This window comes from Prionailurus viverrinus, chromosome B2, assembly GCF_022837055.1.
Source record: "Prionailurus viverrinus isolate Anna chromosome B2, UM_Priviv_1.0, whole genome shotgun sequence".
Classification (NCBI taxonomy): Eukaryota; Metazoa; Chordata; class Mammalia; order Carnivora; family Felidae; genus Prionailurus; species Prionailurus viverrinus.
The window spans coordinates 130386739-130414482 of NC_062565.1; the positions used below are offsets into that span (position 1 = coordinate 130386739).

The 27744-nt window shown below is 39.8% G+C and overlaps 1 protein-coding gene across 1 annotated transcript; it reads right to left on the reverse strand.

Moving 5' to 3' along the window:
- Window positions 1–17360: 17360 nt before the first annotated feature.
- Window positions 17361–24942, reverse strand: SF3B5 (splicing factor 3b subunit 5). Its single transcript, XM_047860909.1, has 2 exons — window positions 24227–24942; window positions 17361–17371 (listed from the first exon to the last, which is right to left on the reverse strand). The coding sequence occupies exon 1, from the start codon at window positions 24807–24809 to the stop codon at window positions 24549–24551; it is 261 nt and encodes an 86-aa protein (XP_047716865.1). The 5' UTR covers window positions 24810–24942; the 3' UTR covers window positions 17361–17371; window positions 24227–24548.
- Window positions 24943–27744: the final 2802 nt, after the last annotated feature.

Consider the following 27744-nt stretch of genomic DNA (forward strand, 5'->3'; position numbering starts at 1 on the left):
TCACTTCAAGGAATGCACATTTGTTCCAATCAGACGACTTTCTGGTAATCAATTCCTCAGCCAAGTCCTCAGCCAATGAAGAAGCAGGGGAGGGACTTCACACTAGGAGATAAATTGCCTGCTGTAACTGCCTCAAGTATGCCTGTCCTTCAGATACCTGCTCTTGCAAGAGCGTTGATTAAAGCCTCACTTCAAAGTGCTCTGAGTCTCTGAATCCCTCCTTTGATTGAGGCAGTGGGCTTATTTCTTACAACTACCATAGCTGGAATTTTAACAGAATCTTTCTAAATTATTATCAGATTAAGCAGACAAAAATAGCAAGGATATAGGAGGTTTGAAAAACATAATTAACGGGCTTGATCTGCTAGACAGACATTTTAAAAAATTAAACAAATCTATTCCCTACACCCAGATTGAGAGAATAGCTCTCTTTAGTTATATACCTTGTTAGGACAACCCTCATCTCCTCATCAAATTTCACTGGCATATCCAGCAGTCCTCAACCTGCAAATACAGTATCTTAGTTGTGTACAGTTGGCATGGTTGTGCACTCTACATTATACCCAGCCCCCCCCCCCCCCCAACCGCCAACCACCTTTCATACACCCAATTCCACTCTGGGACATCATCTGCTGAGAGATGACACTAGCTACTGAGTGATGGGCGGCGCTATCCCCTTCTTACCAAAAGGTCAGGCTTTTGGGGAAGCCTGAGTTGCCCTGGGGGCTTGTGGCCCCAGTGCCAGTTACGCTATACTGAATGATAGTGTTCTTAACCTCTGCCTCCCCACAGATGGCATCTGGAAGGAGGCTGGGGGGTCAAGTTCCAGTGCCTGGAACCTACTCCACCCAATGGGGGGATGGGTAGTTCTGGCAGACAACCTCTGTTCAGTAGTGACATCTTCAACTCCTGTCCCCTTTTCTGTTGCAAATACACAACATAGTATGACCCTGGAAGCCTAGTTTAATCTCCCTAGGTGTCTGGAATAGGGGGAACCTGGCACCAGCAAACTATCTATCTCCCTTCTTGGCATTGCGGGGTGGGGGTGGGGAGACCATAGCTCTCACTTGTCTCCTAGGCTGCTCAGGCTTGAAGGAGCCAGGGCTGAACTGAAATCATAATGAGGGATTTTATAATCATTTCTTTGTTATAGTAATGAGAGCCATTTGTAACATTTATGGTTTTTCTTTCCTTATACATTTGCCTTTTGAATACTTTTCCAGGAACTCATTAGTTACCAATATAAGGGACTGTCTTAGCAAATACATTACTCCAAAGGTATACATTTCTCTTCTCACACAACAGTCTCCTATTATGCCCCTGCCTGTCTTCCTTCCTTTTTTTTTTTTTTTAAATTTATGACCTTTAATCCCTAGAACCCCTTCCTATTTTCTCAGTCCATTACCTCCATTCTGACTTCCCTTATCTCCCTGCCCAGTGTGGTCAGTTGTTTTTTTTGTGTGTGTTTTAAAATTTTTTTTAGTGCACGTTTCCTTACCACCGTGAGACTCTTCATTCCCTAGATCTCCCTCCATTCCAAGTCAGGAAACTTGCCCCATCTACTTTCACCCTATCTACTGTCATTGTTACTTTCCCAAATTATTACATGTTACTATAACATCAGAGGAGTATGTAGATTGGATCCACCGTGAATTCATACAATCTGAGAAGGGTGTTTAGCACTTTTTAGCATCGTTTTCTTCCTCTTTCCATTACATGCTCTTCCACAATGCTAAGCCTTTTCCATCCAAGACCTCAGTTGATGCCCTTTCTTGTTCTCAATGGGATTGAGATAGGGTTGCCTTCAAGTAGAAAAGTACTTCCCCCTGGAGCTTCCACAGATATCTTTGCATCTTTCTATTCTTTATCCTTTTTCTTTCTGAGAAACAATTCCTCCTTGTAAAAGCTACTCTCTGTGCCTTACACCTGAAACCCTCAACTTCAAAAAATTGTCACTTTTTACTTGCATTTTCAAAGTCCTCCACTTTGTTGGCCCTTGGGTCTCTGCCTTTAAGCTGAGGCCTCAATTACTCATATAACAATTATTAATATTAGTATAAAGTTTACCAACATCTATGCTATTCCTTTAAACGATTGACCTGTAGTCTATGTTCCCTCATCATCAAACTTTGTCAATGAGTATCTATTCTCATTGCTTCAGATTCTAGACCTTACCCACTGCAGAACTCCTTAGAACACCTGCACCCACTCCCTGCCCCCAGAATCTGAGCTACCCAACCATTCTACTTTGCCTTCTTCCTTAGAGATCAATATAGTCACATCCACTGGTCTCAGTCATAGCATCCTACACTTCTCTGAACCATTTATCTTCCTCCTTCATACTTTTTTCCCCAAAGCTTTTTTTTTTCCTAAGAAATTTGGAGGATTTTTTTTTATTGGCTACATGACAACTACGGGATGGTACCCTTATTTAGAGGTCTTAGTTCCTTTGGTAATCCATCAGGTTGTACATTTCAAAAAAAAGCCACACTCCTGGGCAACCCATGCCATACATCAATAACCCAAAATGGTTTTGGCAGATTTTCTATACCTATATTATATATACTCTTTCAATATTCCCTACCTACAGACTTTCTGGGGAGAGGGAGGAAGAATTGTAAATAACCCCAAGGAAATAGCTGTCTTCTCTTATTCTCCTTCTCTTTTACATTTATGTTCCTTTTTTTTTTTAAGAGACAGCATGAGTGGGGGAGGGGCAAAGAGAGAGGATCCCAAGCAGGCTCCACACTGACAGTGCAGAGCCCAACGTGGGGCTCTATCTCACGAAATGTGAGATCATGACCTCAGCCAAGATCAAGAGTCAGACGCTTAATTGACTGAGCCACCCAAGCACCCCTCCACTTATGTTCTGAATAAGCTTATTATAAACCATTTGTAGGCACGCAAACTCCAAATCTCTAGCCCTGGAAGATCCTGAGTCATGTTCCTCTGGGATCCACCAGTCCTTCTAACTCAACATTCCAACCTGAACTCAGTATCATATCACTATAAGTAGTGTCTTATTTCAACTTTTGTAATTTTAACAGCACTGACATTCTCCTACACACCCATATTTGAAACCTCAATGCATTTTTATTCTTCTCTGTTCCTTCTCTCCCATTTCATACTTTCTAAATTCTATCAAAAGTGCCCTTAGAATAGGCTTGGCATATATAGCCTTATGATACCTATCTTACTTTGTCTTGAATTACAGTATGTGACAATTATAAGAGAAAAATCTGTAAAAAGAAATTTAAATAGTATTATTTAGATACTTAATATCAATGATGTTTACTCTGTAAAACAGTTATTTATGGCAAGTACAAGATGTAAAACTCAACTTCTCCTGTTAAAATTGAATTTTAATAGGCTAAAATAATATGCAGTTGTAATATTTTTACCTACTAGGAAAAAATTAGTAACATTTTCAAACTATATATCCATCATCTTACAAGGTGAGTTAATGGCATTATGTGTTATGGACTGAATTATGTTCACTCAAAATTCATATGTGGAAGCCTTAACCCTCAAAGTGACTGTATTTGGAAATAGGGCCTTGAAAGAGGTAAAGTAAAATGAAGTCATCAGGGTGGGGTTCTATTCCAACATGACTGGTATCTTATTAAGAAAAGAAAGACACCAGAGGTGCACAGGCACAGAAAAAAGGCCACGTGGGGACACAGGAAGAGGGCACCATCTGCAAGCCAGGAAGAAATCCTCACCAGAAACCAACCCTGTTGACCCCTTGATCTTGGATGTCCAGCCTCCAGAACAGTGAGAAAATAAATTTCTATAGTTTAAGCCACCCAACCTGTGCTTTTTTTTTTTTTATTATGGCAGCTCTAGCAGACTAATACATTGTGAAAATTTTAAACATACGAAGAAGAGAAGATGGTAAAATGATCCAAACCATTGCTGACCCCAGGCATATCACATATTTTTTCTTTTATTTCGTCTGCTGATGTGTTTAAAGCAAACCCCAGACATCCCTTACTTCATCCCTTCTTCCTTCACTATGCACTTCTGACACAATATCGATGCCATTATCACACTAACACAATTAACAGTAACTCGGAATTGTATAAAACCAAGGTCATACTCAAACCCTCAAGTGTCTCAAAAATGTGTTTTCACACATTCTTGTATTGTGTGTGTTTCTTGTATTTTGTTTTGTTTTACTCAAGATCTGTACATCCCCACCCATTGCATTTAATTATTATGTCTCCGAAGTTCTATTTAATCTTTTTATTTTCCATGTCATTGACTTGTGGAAGAAAGGAGGTCCGTAATGTCTGACTGTCCCACATTCTGCCTTTGTATGTTTAGTTCCTTCCTAGAGGTACTTGTTCCTCTATCCCCATACTTCCTGTAAACCTATGCCACTCAGTTTGTTTTTTACATTCTGTATTTTGTTTCTCTATTTTGTGGGTCATTCACAAAAACACGTGGCTTGCAGTGATGCCTTTTTTTCCTGCATTCATTTCAGTTGGTGTTTAAAATTTTACTTAATAGGTATACAAATTGTGATGAGTTAGTCATATTCTAGTGGTTTCCCTAAGATTAGAATGATGACATAATGTAGGATCTGAAGATACATCAACAGGAGTTAAATAAAAGGAAATTATTTTAGAAGAAATTCCACAACCAGTTATCATTGTTTATATATACAGCTATGTTCATTGATTCAGTATGCTCTGCTATAAGAGTAATCTCTCTTTAAAAATTTACTGATTTTATTTAATTTATTTTTTCAATGTTTATTTATTCTTGAGAGAGAGAGGAAGGGCAGAGAGAGAGAGAGGGAGACACAGAATCTGAAGCAGGCTCCAGGCTCCCAGCTGTCAGAACAGAGCCCAATGCGGGGCTCAAACTCACAGACTGTGAGATCATGACCTGAACCGAAGTCAGACGCTTAACTGACTGAGCCACCCAGGGGCCCCCAAATTTACCGATTTTAAAAGAAATAAAACCTTCCCATATATTAATGAACTTTCTTGATTATGAGGGCTATGTTTTAAAAGTTTTAGATGTATAGAAGCAATTATTTTAAAATAATTAGAGGAATTCAGCTTATTTGTGTACAGACATGCTATTTTTAGTGGTGTATGTGGGGAATATTGAGTTTCATAGATTAAAAACCAGAGCTCAGTAAGGTTCAGTGTCTTTACCAAGTATAGATATTAGTTTTATATTTTATCATATATGTATAACTTTTTAATAAGTATATGGGTTTTATAAATTTTTTCTAGACTTGATAATTTTTCAATGTTATGGAAATTTCACAAAGGATATGGCACCATTATAATTATTCACATTTATTGGGTACCTACAGTGTGCCAGGTATTAGTTTACGCTCATTATGCATAATAAACTGTTTAGACTCCACAGCAAGCCTATAAATAGGTTTTAGAATTATTCCTATTTAATGGATGAAGAATCAGTCACAAACCAATTAGGTTTCTTTCCAAGTTTTTTCTTATAGCCAGCAAATGGCAAAGACAGGATTTGAAACTAGGCGGCTTAACCCCCTGATCCTTAGAGACCTGATCCTGAGCCTTAGATCCTAACCCTCCATGCTGTGCAAAGCCTGTATTAAAGTGGTCTAAGCAGGGAGGAGGAGGAAATCACTAATTAGTTCTCAGCCTGTACAGGCCAGTGGCCAATTTCCTCGTGGCTCCGGGGGACTTCTCCAGTTTCAGGGGGGCTTCAGGGAATCCCCATCCAAATAAAGCAGTGTGGGATAGATCTGAGAATACTCTTGAAGAGCAGTGGAAAGTCCCGGCCACTGAGACACTTGAAAGAGTCTAGCAATTTCCCTCCCTGTCTCTTCTGACAGAACTAGCCAGAGCTAGTTTACAGAGACGGCAGCAGGTCAAGAAACAAGTGGACATAAATCCTTTTGCAGATCTAGTCTGCGGAAGACCATATTGCCTAGATCTACCGTGCCTTCCAAGAACATTCAGCAGAACAAAGTTTGCATTCTGAAGATCAGTTCCGAGGGAACTTAGGTGAAAAGTTGCTTGTCACACATGCCTTTTTATCCTTCATGCTGAACACCTCACTGTAGATCTTCAAAGACTCTGTAAAGGAAAACTTCCTAGAATAAAAAGACATTGTATTAAAGATGCAATTGATTTGGTAGGAGTTTGTTTTGTTTGTTTTGTTGCAAAAATTCCTCTATATATCTGAAACTTAAGTTTGAACACATTCTATTTTATTTATATTAAATGATATGAATTTATATTTTTACTCCCCCACCACCACATTTTATGGTTTTGAGATCACAATTTATATCTTTTTATCTTGTGTATCCCTTAACAAATTACTATAGCTACTATTACCACTTTTGTCTTTTAACCTACACACTAGCTTTATACGTGATTAACCAATCACCTTCACAACATCAGATTATTCTGAATTTTATTATACAGCCACCATTACTGGTGAGATTTAGACTTTCATATGCTCTCCTGTTACTAATGAGTGCCCTTTCATTTCAGCTTAAAGAAATCCCTTTAACATTTCCCATAAAGCCAGTCTAGTGGTGGTGACCTCCTTTAGCTTTTGCTTGTCTAGAAAACTCCTTCTTTCTCCTTCAATTCCGAACGATAATTATGCCTCGTAGAGTATTCTTTGTTGGCTGTTTGTCTCACCAGCACTTTGAATGCATCATGCCATTCCCTTCTGGCCTACGTTTCTGCTAAAAAATATCTGCTCATACACTTATGGGGGTTCCCTTTTACTTGAATTGTTTTTCTCTTGCTGCTTTTAAGATTCTTTCCTTGTCTTTAACTTTTTACACTTTAATTATAATGTGCATGTGCCCTGGTGTGTGTCTCTTCAGGTTCATCTTATCTGGATTCCCTGGGCTTCCTGGATCAGAATATCTGTTTCCTTCCCCAGGCTAGGGAAGTTTTCAGCTGTTATTTCATCAAATAAATTTTCTGTCCCTTCCTCTCTCTCCTCTCCTCTGGAGCCCTATAATGCTAACGCTGTTCTACTTCATGTTACCCTATAAGCCTCATAAAACCAGCCTCACGCTTTCTCATTGCTCTGGTCTTTTGCTGCTCAGACTGGGCGAACTCCACTGTCCTGCCTTAAGTTTACATCCAGTCTGCTGTTGAACCCCACTAGGGTATTTTTCAGTTCAGTTACTGTATTCTTCCGCTCTGTGACTTTGATTTTGGTACTTTTTTAGATTTTCTATCTCTCTGTTGCAATTCTTACTTTGTTCATCCATCCTTCCTCTAAGCTCAGGATGCATATTTATGACCATTATTTTGAACTCTTTATCAGGTAAATCACTTACCTACATATCTTTTTTGGGAATTTTACCTTATTCTGTCATTTGGAATATATTGTTCCATTTATGCAGATTCCTTGGCTCTTTTTGTTGGTTACAATGCATTAGATAAGATAGCCACCTTTCCCAGTCTTGAAGGAGTAGCCTTGTGTAGGAGATAAACCTTATTGTTCAACCTTGTCCTAGCCCTTGGTTGTCTCTCAAACCTCTGTGATTTTCCAGGCATCCAACTTTATTTTTAGTGGCTCCCAGTATCTGAGGGTGTGGCTAGACCTGTTAGTGTCCCAAAGGTGAAGAACTCAGGCAGCACCTAGATTCAGGCTCATTAGAATCCAGACCCTCTGTCAGCAGCTTGCAAATATACCTCTTCCAGGGGAAGACTGGGAGAAGACTTCTCCCTTTGCACTGAGCCCTGGGGATAATAGCCAGTTAAGAACTGTTTCTTTGCTACTGTCCTGTTGAACCCAAGCCTTGTGTCCTGTTGAACCCAAGCCTCACTTGCACCAGAGCCAGACTATCAAGGAATATGACCTCTGGGTGGCAGACCCCAAATCTGGGGCAGCAGGCATGCACACAGGCTCTTCTCTTGGGACACTGATCACCTGGAGCCCAGCAGACAGCTAGCATAATGATGGTATCACAGGCCTCCCTGGTCTCTGGATTGGATTGTAATCATCCCTGGATGTGTGTCTAATTAGAAGCCTTCCATTCAAGCCACAGCCATGAAGACAAGATAATAGGCCTCTTTTACAGAAAGACTGGGGGTGTGTTTTAGTCTGCGGTCTCTTTGCTGTGCCCTGGGTAGGGGGTAGCTGGTTGAGAAGTATTTCTCCATTTGTAACAGTCCCCTGAAACCCACAAGCATAAGCCTGCTGGCCACCGGGGCCATGTGATTAAGAAGTGTCCCCGGAGCAGCAGCCGTAAAAGTTGGGGTGCCAGATGAGTGTGCAAGTCCGGCCCTGGAAGACAGTAGCAAGCGACAGTAAGGCAGAGGGTGAGCACAAAGATAGCACCACTGGCCTTCATCCCCAGATAGCACCTCAGTAGGCTTCTTGATGTGTGCCAAACCAGAAGCCTGCCCCTCATGCTGAAGCTTCAAAACAAGCAAATAGGTGTTTTTCGCAGGAAGACGTGGTGTTTCAGTTTGCTGTCTCTGCACGGTGCCCTCTGGATGGGAGCCAGCCAAGAACTATCTGTCCATATGTTACAGCTCCATGGAACCCCAAAATGCATGCCCCACAGAGCCAGGTAATAAAGGGGAGCCTCCTGGGTGGTGGCCACAAAAACCAGGGCACCAGATACATGTAGAAGCTCCACTCCGGGAAATACCAATGCTCTGGAGCATGGCAGAGGGAAAGCTCAAAGGTAGCATTCGCCTTCTGAGGTCTCTGGAGAGGATTAAGTTGGCTCTTACAAGTGTGTTTAATTAGAAGCCTACCCTTTGGACCACAGTTTTGAAGATAAGCTAATAGGCCTCTATCACAGCAAGACTGGATGCCTCAGTTTGTGGTTTCCTCTCTGCTGTGCCCTGGGGTTGGGGGGGTGGGGGTGGTAGCTGTCTAAGAACTCTTTCTCAGTGTGTTACGGTCCTTTGGGATCCATGACACTAAATCCTGCTGGCCATTAGATCCCAGCCATCTAGAGGTGTCCCTGGGGCTGCAGCCACAAAAGTCAGGGCACCAGACAAATGTGTAAGCTGCTTTCAGGAGATACTGGTGAGCTGGAGTGAGGCAGAGGGAGAGAGTAAAGGTGGTGCCCACTGGCCTCTGTCTTTGGAGAGTGCATCAGGAAGCCCCTAGAAGTGTGCTAAACTACAAGCCCGCTCCTTAGGGGGACACCTTAAGGTAAGCAAATAAGTCTCTTTTGCAGAAAGTCTGGATGCTTTTCAGTCAGTTACCTCTGTGCTGGACCTGGGGTTGGGTAAGTCTGTGAGGGCCCTCTAAGTACAGGTTTTCAGTTCACTACAGTCTTGTGGATCTTGTGAACGCAAGCTCTGTTGGCTTTCAAAGCTAGATGTTTGCGGGGCTTGTCCCTCAGGTGCAGGTCTTAAAAGTTGGGTTGCCAGATGTAGGGTCAAACCCTTCACCCCTCGGGGAGAAGCTCGGGGTTGTAAGTTCCCTCCTGATTGTGTGTTGACACACAAGGGGGTGAGGTTTATAGTAAAACTGTGTCTCAGCCTTTTCTACCCACTTCGATGTGGATTTTTTCTTGTTCACCCAATCTGTGGGTGTTGGTAGTTACTTTTTGGTTTTTTTTTCCCCCAGAGGAAATTTTTCCATATGTGGCTTTAGATTCAGTGTGCCTGTGGGAGGATGTAAGTTCAAAATCCTCCTACACTGCCATCTTGAAATGGACTTGCTCTCCTTTTATTATTTTCAATTCTATTTCTTTATCAGAATACTTGCTCTGTCTCATTCTCCAATGATAGGTGACAGAACTTTCTCCTGTTTCTATCCTGCCCCTTCTGCCTCCTTCGCCCTTTTCTCTCTATTCAATCCTTTCTTCGTACTGATTGCAGGCTAATCTTCTAACAGTATAACTTTGAACAAGTAAATCTCTGCTCAGAAATCCCCATTACCCCAATACTCATAATATGGAGTCCAGACTCCTTTGTTTGGGATTTGGGGGTCTTTCACAATCTAGCCTCTAACACAGTGAAAACCTTCCATTCTTGACTTTCCCTGAACAACTCATTCTGGCCTCCTAAAGGGGCATCTTTCTAAAATACATACTTTTACCTGCACTTATTTTCTTGCCATCTACTCTATTTCTTCTAGAAATACCTCTCTCTTCTTCCTTTTGGTTTACCTGAGGCACATCCTTACTGAAATGCCAAGTTCAAGACCCACTTCTTTCAGAAGAGGGTCTCTGATTACATGTGCAGCCTAATTTCAGAGACATAACAATGTGGATAAAATGTGCATTTAAAGTAAACAAAATGCAATGTGTCGCATGTAGTTGACTGTTTAACAGCCTTAGTATAAGCATCTACAGAGGATAACTATGGTTTATTTTTGTCCAGCATCCATTGGATCTTTTCCTGATAACTGTCCCCCTCTTTCTCTCAATGGGTCTATCCCCTTGCCTATCGTGAGATTTGGTACTTCTGGAACTTTGGGTCCACATACGATCCAGGGATAAAATACATGATTAAGGATAAATTAGTCAATGTATTAATACCCCTGACCAGAATGATGGGTTTAGGGAAAGACTGGGATTTGAACCTGGAACTAATAGCCCCTGGAGTGACTGGTAGCCTTCAGGAAATAGAGGCAGCACCAAGGAATCAGAAATAAGAAATTAAGAGAGAGGGGCGCCTGGGAGGCTCTGTTGGTTAAGCAACCAACTCTTGATTTTGGCTCAGATCATGATCTCATGGTTCATGGGTTCAAGTGCCCTAGCAGGCTCCGTGCTGACAGTGGAGCCTGCTTGGGATTCTCTCTCTCCCTCTCTCTCTGCCTTTGCTCATGTTGTCTTTTCTCTCTCTCTCTCAAATTAAATAAATAAACTTAAAAACAATAAATTAAGAGAGAAAACTAAGGTCCTGGTCACAGGTTTAAGTCTTGGATCATAAATCACCAAGACAGAAGCATTTGGACTGGTTAGTGACATGAGCCCCTATGTTCTCTTTCTGCTTCAGATGATGGATCTCAACATCTTCTTTTGCAACTAAAACAATCCTGACTTACAATAGGGGAGACAAATCCCTAGCTATAAAGATGCAATGAACAAACATTTATTACCTGCCTATCACATACCAGCACTGTGCTAAAAATGAGTAAAGTAGTCTTTCCATTCTAGCTCCTCTTGGGTAGGAAGGGACAATCCTTCACCAATCTTGCCCAGGTAAGTTTGGTGTTCTACTTGGATTCTTTTGTTCACCCTGAACGGAATAAACACAATTTCATGTATGTGGCTTAATCAGGAAGGATTTCTGTAAGCATACTATGTAACAGATAAAATTTGGACTTTATTAATCACATACTTGTGGTAAGTTCTATCCTTTTGAAAACCATAATCTCTCATTACAAAAAATTAGGCCATGACACCAATTTAGAATATAGACTTACCATTATCTCTTAAAACCAGCAGTGCTGTTTCAAGGAAGCTGTTAGTAAAGATACTCACACAGAAATTAGAGGATAGTTTGAATTAAATACTTTTTAGGTTTATGTGCCGTGCACTACTGATATTCAAGATTCAGTTACTTGGTGGAAATCTGGAAGAGAAAATAGTCAGTAAATTAGGCTGAAGAACAAAGAGAAGATGTGCCATTCTGGGTACAACACTTGGTGTACATGTGTCGTGTTCATTTCAATGCTTAACATGGCAGAAATTAAGCCAACTGATGTTGATTATTAACATGCTGGGCATATAAAATTGCATTTTAGCATTGCCACAAATAGTCTGACACCAAAATTTTCAGCAATTTAGAGTTAGTCTGAAGAAATCATACCACTTAAAGCTCATAAAAATCAATATTATCACATACATATTTGAAAAAAATGAGGTGATTATTATTAATACTAATTGGAATTTTAAAACTCAAAGCCTAAGTGAAAACAAAGTTTCTGCAGAAATCCATACATGTATTGTGTTATTATTTGAAACTTAAAAATGGACATGCACAGGGGCACCTGGGTGGCTCAGTCGGTTAAGCGTCTGACTTCAGCTCAGGTCATGATCTCAAGGCCCATGAGTTCGAGCCCCATGTCGGGCTCTGTGCTGTCAGTTCAGAGCCTGGAGCCTGCTTTGGATTCTGTGTCTCCCTCTCTCTCTCTGCCCCTCCCCCACTCACGCTCTGTCTCTATCAAAAAATGAATAAACGTTAAAAAAATTTTTTTTCAAATGGACATGCACATACAGTAAGAACCAATTTTTACCTTGGTAATTGCCTAGGACCTTCTGTCTAAGGCAAAAGTAGGCTTTTATATAAATTAAAAATGATACTTTAGAGAGGCACTTGGCGGGTCTCAGCCGGTTAAGTGACCAACTCTTGATTTCAATTCAGGTCATGATCTCACAGTTCATGAGTTCAAACCCCACACTCAGCTTTGTGCTGACAGTGTGAAGCCTGCTTGGAATTCTCTCTCCCTCTATCTGCCCCTCCCCAGGTTGTTCTCTCTCTCTCAAAATAAATAAAAATAAACTTAAAAAAAATGATACATTAGAATTGAAAGGGACCTTAAAGTTCTTTAAAGTAAACTAGATGTACAGCAAACTTCTCATTATAGAGGAAGGGTAAATTGAATATGTACAAACATATACATACAAATATAGGCATGAGGCAGGCCTAAGTTGATAAAGAATAAGTTTGAGGCAACAGGCTTTGAATAGCAAAGAAACTTTCTGTATAGTGATATCTACAATCTACATATCTGTATCTATGTATCTATACCTACCTATTTAGGGGTGTGTTTGTGTGTGTGTGTATTTATATATGTATATATCTATGTATATGTATATATGTATATATCCTAAAAATTAAAATAATCCTGCCAGAAATACAGAACCAATAACACTTGTCTCCAAACATTGACTCTCTCAAGGGTGGCTATTAGGAGAAACACTGGCCTTTTACTGCATACCTCATGCTGTGGCAAAGCCATGCCCTTTGGATGGCTCTCTGGTAACAGCATCTAGACAGTTCCATCTGCCTTCCCACTAGAAATATTTCCAAGAGAACTGGCCTGGGTAAGGTTATAGCTTGTTTCTCATTATTGAATTTGTAGTGAGCAAACTTACTGGCTTCACTAGTGAATAAATTAAAAAAAAAACACTTTTGTTAAATAAATTCACCACCCTTAATTTTTTTTTCAGAGATTTGATATAGAGGCATAAGAAACCAGCTCAAATATAATTAGTACATTAAATGTACTCAAGTACTCCTAATACAAATGAGTAACCTCTCCAACCTTCAATTATACCAACCCATAAAAGTATATAAATATTACTTAATATTCTATTTTCCATTAATAATGCTTATTGTATAAAAATAAATGTGTGTTTTCAACTATGGAATCCTTTACAGAAATATGTCATATTACTACCTTAATAAATCCTGTCTCTGTGACACAAACTTGAGTGTGTGAAATTTAATTAGCACCACCTGTTTCAGTGTGTGAATTCTGAAGAAGTTCTAGGGCTGAGAGAAAAGGTTAAAGATGTATTAGCTTCACTACACTAATTATCTGTTAATTATCTTATCACAGAACAGCAAGAATCATGAGGAGATAAATGGGAAGGGAGATAGAACAAAAGCCAGAGAGAATACTGAAGAGAGAGAGAAAAAATGAATGTCAAATCAGCTTACAACCTCACGAGTGTAAATATATTAATTTTTCATAATTCAGACTCTAATAATTACAGGTCCATTTAAATTAAGTAGAAGACAAGGTGCATATTTAGTCCTCTGCTACCACATTGTATTCATCAACCCGAAAGTGGGTCCTTTCTGAGATGTATTTATCTTTGATTTCATTTTCTACTACACATTGGGGATACTTGATTTTTAGCAAAATATCCTTTCCCCAAGAAATTAAGGGCAAGAATTCCCATGTAATCTTATAAAAATGGATATTGTGAAACTGCTTATTCAATCACAAATATATTTTGAGATTTACTCTAAGTCTTTCATTTTATGTGAAATGTCGAGTTATTTGGGTATTTGATATTTTTCACATCACTTATTTATATGTCAAGTGATAGGAACAAGTGTGCGTTTCTTTGAAAGATATTGAGACTAGAGGGAAAAACCTATCACGCTTATCGTACTTGATAGTACTAAAATCATTTAGGTGAGGTTTTTAACACATCACAATACATAAGAGTTATATTTTGAGCCTAAAGGGTGGAAAGATGCATAATCAATTTCTGTTTAAGTCCATCTCAGCTTTACCCAATCTCCATCGCTTCTTGTGTATTTGCTCATGCGTTCACTTACTCATCATTTAACACATGAAGTTATCGAATACCCACTGTTCTAGAACCTGGAGATCCATGGGTGTACTGTGTTTTCCTTATTTAACTGTGACCTTATTTTTATCATATTTATATATCTTCTGTGCTCAGGACTGTGATTTACATGGTCTGATGATGGATTCTACTAGGTTGATGGTCAACAAATATTATTAAAGTGTCTACAGTGTGTTGGATACTAAACTACCTGGTGAACAATATCAGCTAAAATCATTGTCCGTGCTTAATAATACTTTATTACCTAAAGTTTGAGATAACCTAGTAGGAAGATACAAGTTATGAAGAGATGGCCAAGTTCTACACTGTGTTCTTTTGAACTCATTTTTAGAAAAATTTCTTCCAAGGCTTATCCTTTTTTGTGTGTGTTTTTTGAAAGATGGATGGAGTATGTAAGGATATAAAGGAAGGGCTCTTGACGTAGGGAGTATAGTCAATAATATTGTAATCTCTTTGGCAACACATGGTAACTAGATGTCTTGTGGGGATCGTGGGGCTTGGGGATAGCTTCGTAAGGTATCAAATCATCATGATGTACACCTGAAACCAATAAGATATTGTATGCCAGTTATACTTTATAAGAAATGGGGAGATATGGGGCGCCTGGGTGGTGCAGTTGGTTAAGCCTCCGACTCTTGATTTGGGCTCAGGTCATGATCCCAGGGTCGTGGGATCAAGCCCTGTGTCAGGCTCTGCACCGAGCATGGAGCTTGCTTAGGATTCTCTCTCTGCCCCTCCCCTGCTTGTGCTCACTCTCTCTCTCAAAATAAACAAATAAGCATTAAAAAATGTTTATAAAAAATGATGAGATATATTTTATAATTCACTATTAAAGGTTAAACAAAACAAATTTAAATAAATCCTCTTTCAAGAGGTTGGGATGATTAAAATGCTGTGTGTGTGGGGGGGAGGGGGGTGGTGGTTAGACAACAAATGAAAACAGTAGGAGGGAAAGGGCACACAGAGGAAGAGAGAGGGAGCAGCTGAGGTGGGCCCAAATGAAAAGTACAGAGTAGAAGGAGCTGCCTTATAGAGACAGTTGAGAGTCTGCTCAAGAGTCTGTCAGTCCTCATTTCAATCCACTGATTGCCTTCTTCTCCAGACTGTCAGACCCATAAAGGCTGTGACCCCATGTGTCTCGGTACATTCATTAAGTGAACGGTTAATAGTAAAGGTTTTGAAAATAAGAACTCTACAACTTATACATTTCTTTTTAAAAAAATTTTTTTTAATGTTTATTTATTTTTGAGACAGGGAGAGACAGAGCATGAACGGGGGAGGGTCAGAGAGAGAGGGAGACACAGAATCTGAGGCAGGCCCCGGGCTCTGAGCTGTCAGCACAGAGCCCGACGCGGGGTTCGAACTCACAGACTGTGAGATCATGACCCGAGCTGAAGTCGGAGGCTCAACCGACTGAGCCACCCAGGCGCCCCGCAACTTATACATTTCAAAACACATGATACACATCTTTCCCCCAAGTAGGACACCTTGCCCACCCCTAAGGGGACATAGTGAAGGTGTTCCACTATTTGAAATAATGAAAGAGTCTAAGTGCCCTGAATCAGGCAATGGATATATAAATTGTAATATATTCCCATAGTGTAGCATTAAAAAAAATAAAGTACATATCTATATCTCTCAATTGGGATATATCTCTAAAATAAAATGTGTGAAAAAAGCATAGAATTATATGTACAATATAATACTATATACATGTATATATATATATATATATACACACACACATACACACAGCATACACACACACACACATACACACAGCATATACACACACACAGTTTTATCAAGATGTAATTCACATACCATACAATTCAGTCATTTAAAGTATACAATTCAATGGTTTTGATGTTATTAATTTTTTAAAATTACAGTAAAATACATATAACATAAATTTTCCCATTAAAAAAATTTTTAAGTGTAAAATTCATTGACATTAATTACATTCACAATATTGTGCAGCCACTACCACTGTATTTTCCAAAACTGGTTCATTGCCCTAAACAAAAATTCTGTAACTATTAAGCAATAATTTCCCCTTATGCCTCCCTGCAGTCTCTGGTAATCACCAATTAACTTTCAGTCTCTATGAATTCACCTATTCAACATACCTCAAATAAATGGAATCATACAATATTTGTCTTTTTGTGTCTTGCTTATTTCATTAATATAATGTCTTCAAGATTCATCTATGTTGTAGCAGGTACCAGAACTTCATCACTTTTTATGGTTGAACTATATTCCATTGCATATATTACATACTATATTTTGTTTATTCATTCATCTGTTGATGGACACTTAAAGACTGTTTTCACCTTTTGGCTATTCTGGAAATGATGCATTGAAATTGGTGTACAAATATCTGTTTGAGTCCTTGCTTTCCATTCTTTTGGGTCTATACCTAGAAATGAAATTGCTAGTTCATATATAATTATGTTTAGCCTTTTGAGAAACTGCCAAATCATTTCATTGGTATATTTGTTAAAATACAAAATTACAAAACACTTCTATAGATAGATGATAGATAGATGGATAGATAGATAGATAGATAGATGATAAATATGTTTGGTGCACTGGGTAAACTGGAAGAACACTTACAGAAATTATTTTTGTCGTAAGGATGGGATACACATAAGGAGAGAGAAAAAACTAGGCTAGGAGTGATCAAAGGAAACAGTTTTATCTGTAATGCTTCTTTTATTTTTTAGAAGGGCTACATATACATACATTATTTGCAGAATTATCTTAAATAGTTAAGAGGAAAGGACATTTGATAAAATATAATCAGTTGTAAATTTGAGGTAGAAGGAATATCCATGTTACATTATTCTTTGTACCTTTTTTATTTTTTTAATTAGAAAAAGACAATTTTTTTGAGAGAGAGAGAGAAACAGAGAGAGAGAGAGAGAGAGAGAGAGAGAGAGTGTGTGTGTGTGTGTGTGTGTATGTGTGTGTGTGATTGGGGAAGGGGCAGAGAGAGGGAGAAAGAGAATCTTAAGCAGGCTCCACAACGGGCATGGAGCTCAGTCTCACAACCATGAGATCATGACCTGAGTCAAAATTAAGAGTCAGATGCTTAACTGACTGAGCCACCCAGGTGTCCCAAAAAAAGACAACTTTTTCTAAAATGTACATTATCACTTGATCCTCGTATTAAAACTGATGAAGGAGATAGGACCGTGATATTATCCTCATTGTGAAGGCAGAATTCTGAAAAGGACGGCGGTGGACCAGAACCAGAGACTAAGGCTCTGGGCTACTGGTGGGAGGGCTTGGTGAGGAGAGGGAAGCTGGGGAGGTGGGCACCCTAAACTCTTTGATGCAGTGTATCACACCCCCTGAATATACCTACTGAGTTTTTCCCCCATTCTTAATGGTATGATGACATTTCTGCTTCGAAGCCCATTGCTTTTGTGGGGCAACATGGACGAAGAAAGGATAAGGTTCATTAAAGCAGAAAGATAGCATGATAAGAGAAAAGGCTGGGAGACAAGATAAGAACTGAGAACAGTGGGTAGGAAATGAGCGAAGTGGAGAAAAGAAGGGATTCTGAGGTCATGCAGATCAAAGAGACAGAGGTTCAAAGGGCCATTTGTAGCAGACCATTTGTGCCGTGTGAGAGATGAGATGTATTCTTCCATGTCCTGGTGTCCTACCAGTGCCCCTCACCCTTTCTCAGTTTTCACTACTTCTGTGCTAAGTGATTGAGTGGGCAGGTATGTGTGATGTGTATGTTGCATGTAAAGAAAATGAAGGACATGGCGAGTCTGAAAGAAATGTGGGATGTGAGATAAAAAGCCAGTTAAATTAAGAACAAATTATCATCTCTCTAAAGTAGAACAATTGTCGGCTGGCGTATCACTCACTATTGATCCCTGATCAGCATACATTGTCCAGAAATAATAAAATTAGAGAACAAAAATGTCCAAATTCCTCAAAAATATTTTTTTTATGCACTTGCCCTGGAAAATAAACTTAATAGCTTTGTAACTAATTTGTACAATATAAGTCTCTTTTCTTTCTAATATCTTAAAGTTGCTAGTCCCGGAGAGATGAAAAAAAATCAGAGATGAGAACTAAGAATGCTTTACTCACAAAAGGTATTCGTTTTCAGTTGAGGGAATTACAATCTAAGAAGGAAAGGGAAGTTATCTGTGGCTATGAGTTCCATCTACACATTGCCACCAAATTCATTTTCCTCATGCCCAGTGTTGAATACATTTCTCTATTCAAATTTCTTTCCTTACAAAAGGAGTATATCCCAAAGGTATTTCTCAGAATCATCTTTACAAGTGTTTTTTAAGGAAAGAAAGTCCAAGATCAAATAGGTTTAGGAAGTGATGAGTTAATAAAAATTTCTTACTGCAGAACTTAAAAAAAAACAAACCACCAAACCTAATCTGAAGCATGAATCTCCAAGCAGTGGGACATTTCTGAAACTTATTTGACCAAGATATTCCCCTCTCTTTATTCCCCCTTCCCCAGCCCCAAGTCTATAACTTTTTATGGAATTAGAATTCTGCAAAACATAGTTTTGGAAACATTGACCTACCCTATGAGAGCCTGGATCCTGGAACCAGATCTCAGTGTAAGTGCCTTAAAACTTAACTAGCTCAATGATATTTAGCAAACAATTTAAGTTTTCCTGTGTCTGTTTGCTTACTGGTAGAATGGGATAATAACCTTCCCAGGGTTGTTGTGAAGATTTATTGAGATAATATATAAAAGTTTTGGGCACATAGTGAGTACTCAGCAAACAGTAGCTGTTATCTCATTGTTATTCTGGAATTTGAAACTTAACTTGCTTTTCCAGCCTTACGAAAAAAGCAGGAGCCAGAGTGGGAAATCTTATAACCCACAAGAAGTTAATGAAAGTAATGGAAAGGTTTTAAATAGGAATGAGTGGTTTGAATTCTCCCACCCTTGCTAGGACAGCTGGTATGATCTCCAGAGGCTCATAATGCCTTGCCATTGTCTTAACACATACAAATCCTACTTCTCACTCAAGGTCCTACTTATCACTCAAGCCTCTTTCTTGACAATGTCCTCATTTACTCCCTCACTGGCAGTTTGCAATCATCTCTTCTTGTAAACTCTATAGCCTTTTTTCCCTATATCTTTCTTCAGCACTTACCAGTTGCTATGACAAATGGAGTTGTTAATGTGCTGCTGTATGTGCTGTATTTACTTCCCTAACAAGCATCCTTTTAAGGGCAGGGTCCACATCTTGTCTCATCTTTGTAAGCGTAATACAGGGATTTGTAGTATTCACTACATACTTGTCAAATTAAAAACATGCTATCACCTTACAGTTCACAAAGTGGCTTTCAAACTACAACATCACTGTAAATAAATATAGAAAGTTGATTTTCTCCAATTAGCAGAAATCTGTAAGTCTGGAGCTTTTTCCAAAAGTAGTTTCTATCAGAGCATTATTTGCTGCCCTCCTGTGTTTGATAAGAGTATTATTTTTTACCAGAACTATAACAAAAAAAAAAAAAAAAAAAAAAAGAGTAACAGGCTCAATAAAATATATTTGGACTGCACTTTGTTTACTTTCAGAACCTTGAATGAATTTTTTCCCATACAAATTATTTTTCCTTTTCCCATTAAAATTATCTGCATTCAATAATTTCAAGATACATTTTTTTACTTAGATCTATATGGTATATAAGAACTTTTCATATTGGTCTGATACTCCTTCTACTAAATCTAATGTACTAAGCTTTTTATATTTCCATTTCTTTTTTATCTGAGACAAGAACTAATCTCAAACTATTCTAGTGTGATTTTTATATATTAGACCTGCTTGGGAAACTGTATATTTAAGACTGTACTTTGGAGTTAGAAAGACCTGGTTCAGATCCTGACTTAGCCACATAGTAATTGTATAACCTTGGGTAAATTTCTTGTCTGACACTCTTTCCTCTATAAAACAAAGGTAATACCGCTGAAAGATCACATATGATAAAACACTTAGCACATCATAAAAGCAATCAATATGTTAGCTATTATTACAATTTAGGAAGCATGTTTTCAAACATCTTTTTTCTTTAGAATTACCTATTTGTGTGAAGTTGAAGACTGCAAAAGGACATGAATTAGAATGGACCCAGTGTATTATCTGGATTAAGTTCTGTCTTTCCATATTCAACACTCAATATTTATTGCACACTTGTGACGTGCCAGGCAGCATTCTAAACACTTGCCCTTGTACAACTTAACAATATAAATCCTACCACTTCAGGGGCACCTGGGTGGCTCAGTTGGTTAAGTGTCCGACTTTGGCTCAGGTCATGATCTCACAACTCGTGAATTCAAGCCCCACACCGGGCTCTGTGCTGACAGCTCAGAGCCTGGAACCTGCTTCAGATTCTGTGTCTCCCTCTCTCTCTGACCCTCTCCCACTCACATTCTGTCTCTCTTTCTCAAAAAGAAATAAACATTAACAAAAATTAAAAAAAAATAAATCCTACCACTTCATGACATCTTTCGCTAAGTTATTAACTTTCTTTGAAATTCTTGCAGTTCTTAATTGTGCACATTACTTATTGGATTCTTTTTTTTTTTTTTTTTTTTTTTGAGAGAGAGAGAGAGAGACAGAGACAGAATGTGAGTGGGAAGGAGCAGAAAGAGAGGGAGACACAAAATCTGAAGCAGGCTCCAGGCTCTGAGCTGTCAGCACAGAGCCCGATGTGGGGCCTGAACTCAACTGCGAGATCATGACCTGAGCTGAAGTCGGACGCTCAACCGACTGAGCCACCCAGGTGCCCCTGGGTTCTTCATACAAGCTACCCCATACTATGTATCCAGTCCCTTCCTCTCTATCTCCAGTGCAGGTTGTCACCTCTCCTGGTTTGCTGTCTTGCCAAAGCCTCCAGTTAGGGATGGGGGCTCACCCTCATGCCACTTTGTAAACCTTTGTCAAGTTTTTTAAGGATGGGGACTTAAAACTTGAATCTCTCCTACTCTCGAACGTGAGCTGGGGGAAAAGGCATTAGTGTGGATACTTTTATTGGATTGCTGACAATCACAGTCTATTTTCTGTTACCCCACCTCAGTCTATTCTCAACACAGCAGCCAGAAGGATCCTCTGAAACAGTGCATTGTTTTCTTAGAAGTGATGTCTCTCTTCATTCATTTCTTGAGAAAATGCCTGCCAAATACTCAAGTCTAAATAACCATAGTTCAATCTGTCTGTTTTGTTTTGTTTTTTTTCCAAGCAAAAATGATGGGAAAGGATTTCAGGGAATCTGTGAAGTTAACACTTTTCACAATACTGAGGTTTGCCATTGTTAGCCACTTTAACATTCGTACAGATGATACAAAAGCAACAGAAAGTAAACGAGCAAATCTGCACGAATCAAGGTAGTGGCACCAAACTACTGGCAGTCTTCGTATTTTCCACTGCCACGCGCTCTCAATAAAAACAAACAAAACCACAAAGTCAACTCAGTTTCACTTAAAAATGTGCTCTCTGCAGTAAAAAGTAGTAATTTTATGAAATCTTAGTCCTTGAGGGCACATCTTTTGAAAGGTTCATGTGGCAAAATTGGTGGTATGCGTAAAGCGTTTCTGCTGCTTCCAAAGGACGATGGTTTTCTCAAGGAAAAGCACTTATTATTTGAGTGACAAACTGAACTGGCTTTCTCCCCGCCCCCACTCAAGGAAAACCATTTTACTTGAACGCCTGACAAACCATAGTTACTCAGAATTGGGTATTCGGCAGACATTTTCTTGAAAATGAACCGAGTGGGCCTGTTGCTTCAAGGACAACAGAAGACAGGTTTTGCTACCAGTGATCACAGTGAAGCTATCAAGCAAAACTTAAAATTGTTTAAAACTTACACCATCACGGTGAGTTTTTCAGCTTCCCAATACCATGAGACTTTCCTAATGACATCAGTGGTGATATTAATAAATGTGATTTTCTGATGTATAACTAAATGTGTCAACATTGGAAGGCCTCTGTAACTCAGTGAGCCAATACTTTCCAAACAACAGATGCATGGTGTTACAAAATCATATATGGGTAAAGGATCCTTTCAGAGTTCATGATAGATAAATGAAGAATGAAACATAACAGAATTTAACATAACAGAATGAACAGAATGAAAAGTTCATTGATCAAAGTCCATAACTTTTAAGAAATTACCACTTGTTGGGGTTTTGCTAGAGAATTAAAGTCAAGCCACAATTATTTGAAAAGGCTATTAGAATATTCCTCCCTTACCACATATTTATGTGAAGTGGACTTCTCAAACTTCAACCAAAACTTCGTATCACAGGGGTGCCTGGGTGGCTCGGTGGGTTAAGCGCCTGACTCGATTTTGGCTCAGGCCATCTCACAGATCCAGGAGATCACGCCCTACGTCGGGCTCTGCACTGGCAACATGGAGCCTGCCTGGGATTCTCTCTCCTAATATTAATAAACATTCAAAAAAAACTTCATTATCACAAGACTTTGAATACAGAAGCAGATAGGAAACCCCAATTGTTTTCTATTAAGCCATTGAAGACATCTGCAAAACTAGTTTTTTAAAAAAAGCCATTCTCACTAAATTAGTTTTGGAAAAATATTAGTTATTTATTTATCTTTAAAAATATTTATTTTGAGAGAGAAGAGTGCAAGTGGGGAAGCAGTTGAGAGGGAGAGAGAATCTCAAGCAGGCTCTATGCTCAGCACGGGGCTTGCTAGATGCTGGGTCAATCTCATGCACGTGAGATCATGACCTGAGCCAATATTGAGAGTTGGGCACTCAACCAACTAAACAAACCACCCAGGCACCCCTTTCTAAAGTTTTTCACAAGGTTTTTTTCTAACATGTAATGGTTTTATTATTATTTTTACATGAATTAGTAAACCTTTTAAATTTTTGTTTTAATTTCTTATTTGGTTAGTATCAACAACTATAAGCCTCACAGACTATGGGTTGGGGGTGTGTGTGTGGCAGGTGGTCTTCAAGAATTTTTAAGAATGTAATCAAGTCCCAAGGCCAAATTGTTTGAGAATTGCTGATCTAAATTACATCAGATCACATTACTTAATAAAACCATTACTCCCAATGACTCCCCATTTCCCTCAAGTCCTTGCGTTGGCCTACGAGGCTCTATTCTTATCTGTTCCTCCTCCATTACCAATCCCTCTATTCTTCCCCTTGCTCACTCCCTCCAGCCATATTTGCCTCTTTGCTGTTCTTCCAGTAAGCCAGACAAAACTTCATTATTAGGACCACTGCACTGACAGTTCTCTCTGCCTAGTAAGCAATTCCCGCAGTTTTCCACAGGGCTATTTCCCTCCCTTCCTTAAAGTCTTTGCTCAAGTGTAACCATCTCATTAGTCTAACATAAGCATCGTGTTTAAAACTGCAAACCTACTGCTACTCCCATCCTGCACAACACCTTCTAATACTTGCCTGTTTATGTCTACAGTTTGTGCGGTCTCCCTCGCCCAAGTATAACATAAGCTCTAAAAGCATAGCGAAATGCCCACCACATAGAGCTCAACAAATATTTGTTGAATGCTGAATGATAGAACTCGTTTGACAGCCCGTTACTTTTCACAGTCCCAAGGATGCAACTTGCATGGATAGGAGTGGGCAATGCTAGCAAAGATTTTTTGAATGGAAGAAAAAAACGAGGGTGGGATACAGTGATCAGAAACCTCAATACTGAAGGCATTATGGGTCTGAAAAAACCTTTTGGAAGAAGTCAGGGCTGGGGAATATTATAAAGGTTGTGCAAGGTGGACTTAACTGCCTGGCAATGAACTGGCCCTGGGCTCAACCCCGCCACCGCTCATCCCCTTCTCCACTTCCCATACCTCCAGCCTCTCCCGTCTCCTACGAAACCAAAGTCCCCAGAGCCCTCCCTGGACCCCTCCACCCGAACACAAGTAGTCCACACCAAGTGACTGAAAAATTTCTAAACTTTATAGAAAAAGCAACGACAACAATCAACTAGCCAAAAACGAGCCTCCAAATTCCGTCTCATTCCAGTGCCTTCTCCCCTCTCTGGCTGGCTTCAGGATCTCTCCACCGTCTCAGTTCTCAAGGGTCCTGATGGTATCCCAGCGCTGTGTTCCAAAGGGTCCACAGGACGGCGGGTCAGGCGGGACGCCCTCGGGTAAGCACTTCTGCACTGGGAAAGCACGAGAAATAGGAGCCATGGAGAATCGGTCCACTTGGTACAGGAACAGGCGGGAATGACGGCAAAAAGGGAGGAACTCAGGAGATGCTCCCGCACAGCGGTCTCAGTTCTCCTCCGGCTTGTCGGCTGGTGGTCCGCAAGGCTGCAGCATTTTCTCCATCAAGTTGAAGCGGACTCGCGCTTTGCTCTCATTCTCCGCAATGGCAAAGTAGTTCAGAAGGTCGAAGTGGCCCATGTAGGAGCAGTAGGAGTCGCGGTGCTGGTTCACCAGCCATTCCCACTTGGTGGTGTCGGCGTGACCCGTGCCGATGTACTTGGACTGCAGGTGCTCCAGCTGACTGTGGATGGTGTAGCGGTCCGTCATCTCGCCGCTTTCCCTTTGCTCCCAGGTCAGAGGCCACAGATGAGAACCAACAGCTCTTGATTTTCACGCGGGAGACAAGCCGCGGCAGAGAACCTACAGGCCCGCGCAGTCGCAGACGAATGGCGTCACAGCGACGAAGTTGCGTGGACTCGCGGTCCTAGGGCTCAGAAGCGGAAGCGGCTGTGTTTTTTGCCCTGCAATTGGAGTTGCCTAGGCGACACTACACGTCGGCCGCCCCCCCAAAGAGAGCCCCGCCCCCTTCGTAGAGCGTTGCATTATGGTCCAGTTAGTGAGCCTTTTACTAATAGGGAGCTTTGCATGCTGGGACCTGTGGTCTCTGAGGGTTCGTGCACGTCCGTTTCTGGGAACGGTCGTCGCAGTTTACGAGGCCGCCGGCGGCCTAATGGAGTGTGGTGTAGGGGAGGTGGGGAGCATCCTTGGAGGTTCAGAGCTGAGAAGAAATGGGAAGCTCAAGTAGGACGGGGCCACAGGCAACTGTGAAAATAAAGTCGGTATAATTTTGGTTTCGGAACGAATGTGGCGGCGTGGCAGTCCCTTCACAGCCAGGGGTGGGTGACCCTGAAATCAGTCGCCGCCGAGTTCTGGCCCCAATTCTGTGTCGTGTAAGCTATGTGGAGTGAACGTTATTTCAACGTTTGCAGGGCCGCCGTTTCCTGCCCGGTGACCGAAGTGCTAAACCAGTTCTGACACGTTCCGGCTCCTCCCCAAGCCCCTCCTTCCTCTCCGGCTTCTTAATTTGATAGTTTCCCTAGTCTCCCTCCAGCCCCTCGCCCCACCCTACACACCCCCCGCCTGTATTTCTCAACATTCCGTGCAGCTCGCCTGTCCAATTCTTTGTACTAGCTGTTCCCTCCGCTCGGAATGCTTTTGTTCCCTTGGCTAACGACTTCTCTCTTTAAGTCAGCTCAAAAGCATCTCCTTGAAATCGGCTTTGGCCACGCCAGACAGATGTAAATTGTGCCTCCTTTTCGCGTCTTGTCCGTCTCTCTTCATGTTTTCGCTTTATATGCTACTTTTTGGTTTAAGAACTTTCTCCTGTGAATTCAAACTCTTGGGAAAAGTAGTTTACGTTTTCGATGGTATCTTTTGTCACATGCTTCTTTTATGTTATCTTTTTATGATATCCTCATGGGCTGGCAGAGATTGTATTCTCGAAAAACATTTGATGAATGGATAAACAACTGTATGGAAGCCAAATAGAAGGAATTCTTTACTGGGAGAAAGAGAACTTTAGAATAGTTTTATTCTGATACAAAATCCCAGCTATGTACAGATGAGAAAGTCTAGAGATCTAATGTACAGCATGATGACTGAAGTTAATATTGTATTGAATGTTAGAAATTTGCACAAGAGAATAGATTTCAGGTGCTCCGAACACGCACACACAGACAAAGGTAACTGTTAAGAGATGGATATGTTAATTAGCCTGACTATAGTACAATCATTTCATTATGTATACATATCAAATCATGTTGTACACCTGAAACATAATTTAAGTTTTATTTTTTAAAAGATTTAAAGGAAAGAAAATGACAAAAAAATGTTCTTTATGGGATCAAATGCCTGTGCCAAAATGAATAAAAAAAAAAGTCTTACTCTGTTTAAGCTATTATAATAAACATCTGTGGATTCACCATCCAGATATATCAAAGCTTGCCATTTTGCCATTGTTTCCAACGTTGTTAAATAAACGTGAAAGTTCTCTGTGTTCCTCTCCCTAATCTGTTCACTTCAGGAAACTAGCTTGAATTGAGAGTTAATCTTTCCTGAGTCTGGTTGTTTGTTTTTGTTTTTTAATTGCTGAAAGTTTGTGTATCCAAGGTGTTATTGGTATGCGTGTTTTGAAACTTTACATAAAATGACACCCTGTGGGTATTTTCCCTCGTCAGAATCCATGTTGATACATGCAATTTTAAAAATTATTTTTTTAATGTTTATTTTTGAAAGAGAGAGAGAGCGAGAGCAGGGGAGGGGCAGAGAGAGAGAGAGAGAGAGAGAGAGAGAGAGAGAGAGTGAGAAGGAGACACAGAATCTGAAGCAGGCCCCAGACTCTGAGCCAGCAGCATGAAGCCTGATCTGGGGCTGGAACTCACAAACTGCAAGATCATGTTAGATGCTTAACCCATTGAGCCACCCAGACACCCTGATATATGCAATTTTAATGCATTTTTCCTGTCATGTAGTATGCTATTGAATTAATATACCATAATATATCCATTATCTCAATAATGGACATTTAATTTTATATTTTTGCCATAAGAAACAATGCTGCAATAAATATTCTTGTACATATATTCTTATACACATGAAGGAGTTTCTTTAGGGAATCATATATATAGGTAAAAATTTGTTGAGATAGGGATGAGTGTCTTCAAGCTTTGCTAGTTATTGCCAAATTGTTGTCCAAACTGGTTATACCAATTGGTTCTGCCAAGAAGAGAATGAGAATTCCTTTTGATCCACATCCTTCCCAAAACTTGGGGTCCTCAGACATTTAATATATATATTTTTAATTCAATGGATGGAGCGGAATTTCATTGTCTTTAATTTGCAATCCCTGCTTACTAGGGAGATGGCATGTTTTTTATGAGTTTATTGGCCCATTATATTTCTGATTTGTGAAGTGCATATTCATATTCTTTGACAATTTTTTTTATTGGGATGTTTGTCTTTTTCTTACTAATTTTTTAGATCTTTGTATATTCTGGATACCAGCCTTGCTAGTTATATGCAATGAAAATATTTTTTTCCAGTCTCTAATTCATCTTTATAGTTTCTTTATGATAACTTGTAAGAGGTTAAGTTTAAAGTAGTAAAATGTGTCAGCCTTCCTTTATGGTTTGTGCTTTTTGCAATTGGATTAAAAAATGAAATGAAGCAAAACACTTTTTTACCCTAGGGCCATAAAAAATAG

What these genes read in the sequence shown, in the direction of transcription:
- SF3B5 (XM_047860909.1), bottom strand. Translation starts at nt 24,809, where the DNA reads ATGACGGACCGCTACACCATCCACAGTCAGCTGGAGCACCTGCAGTCC.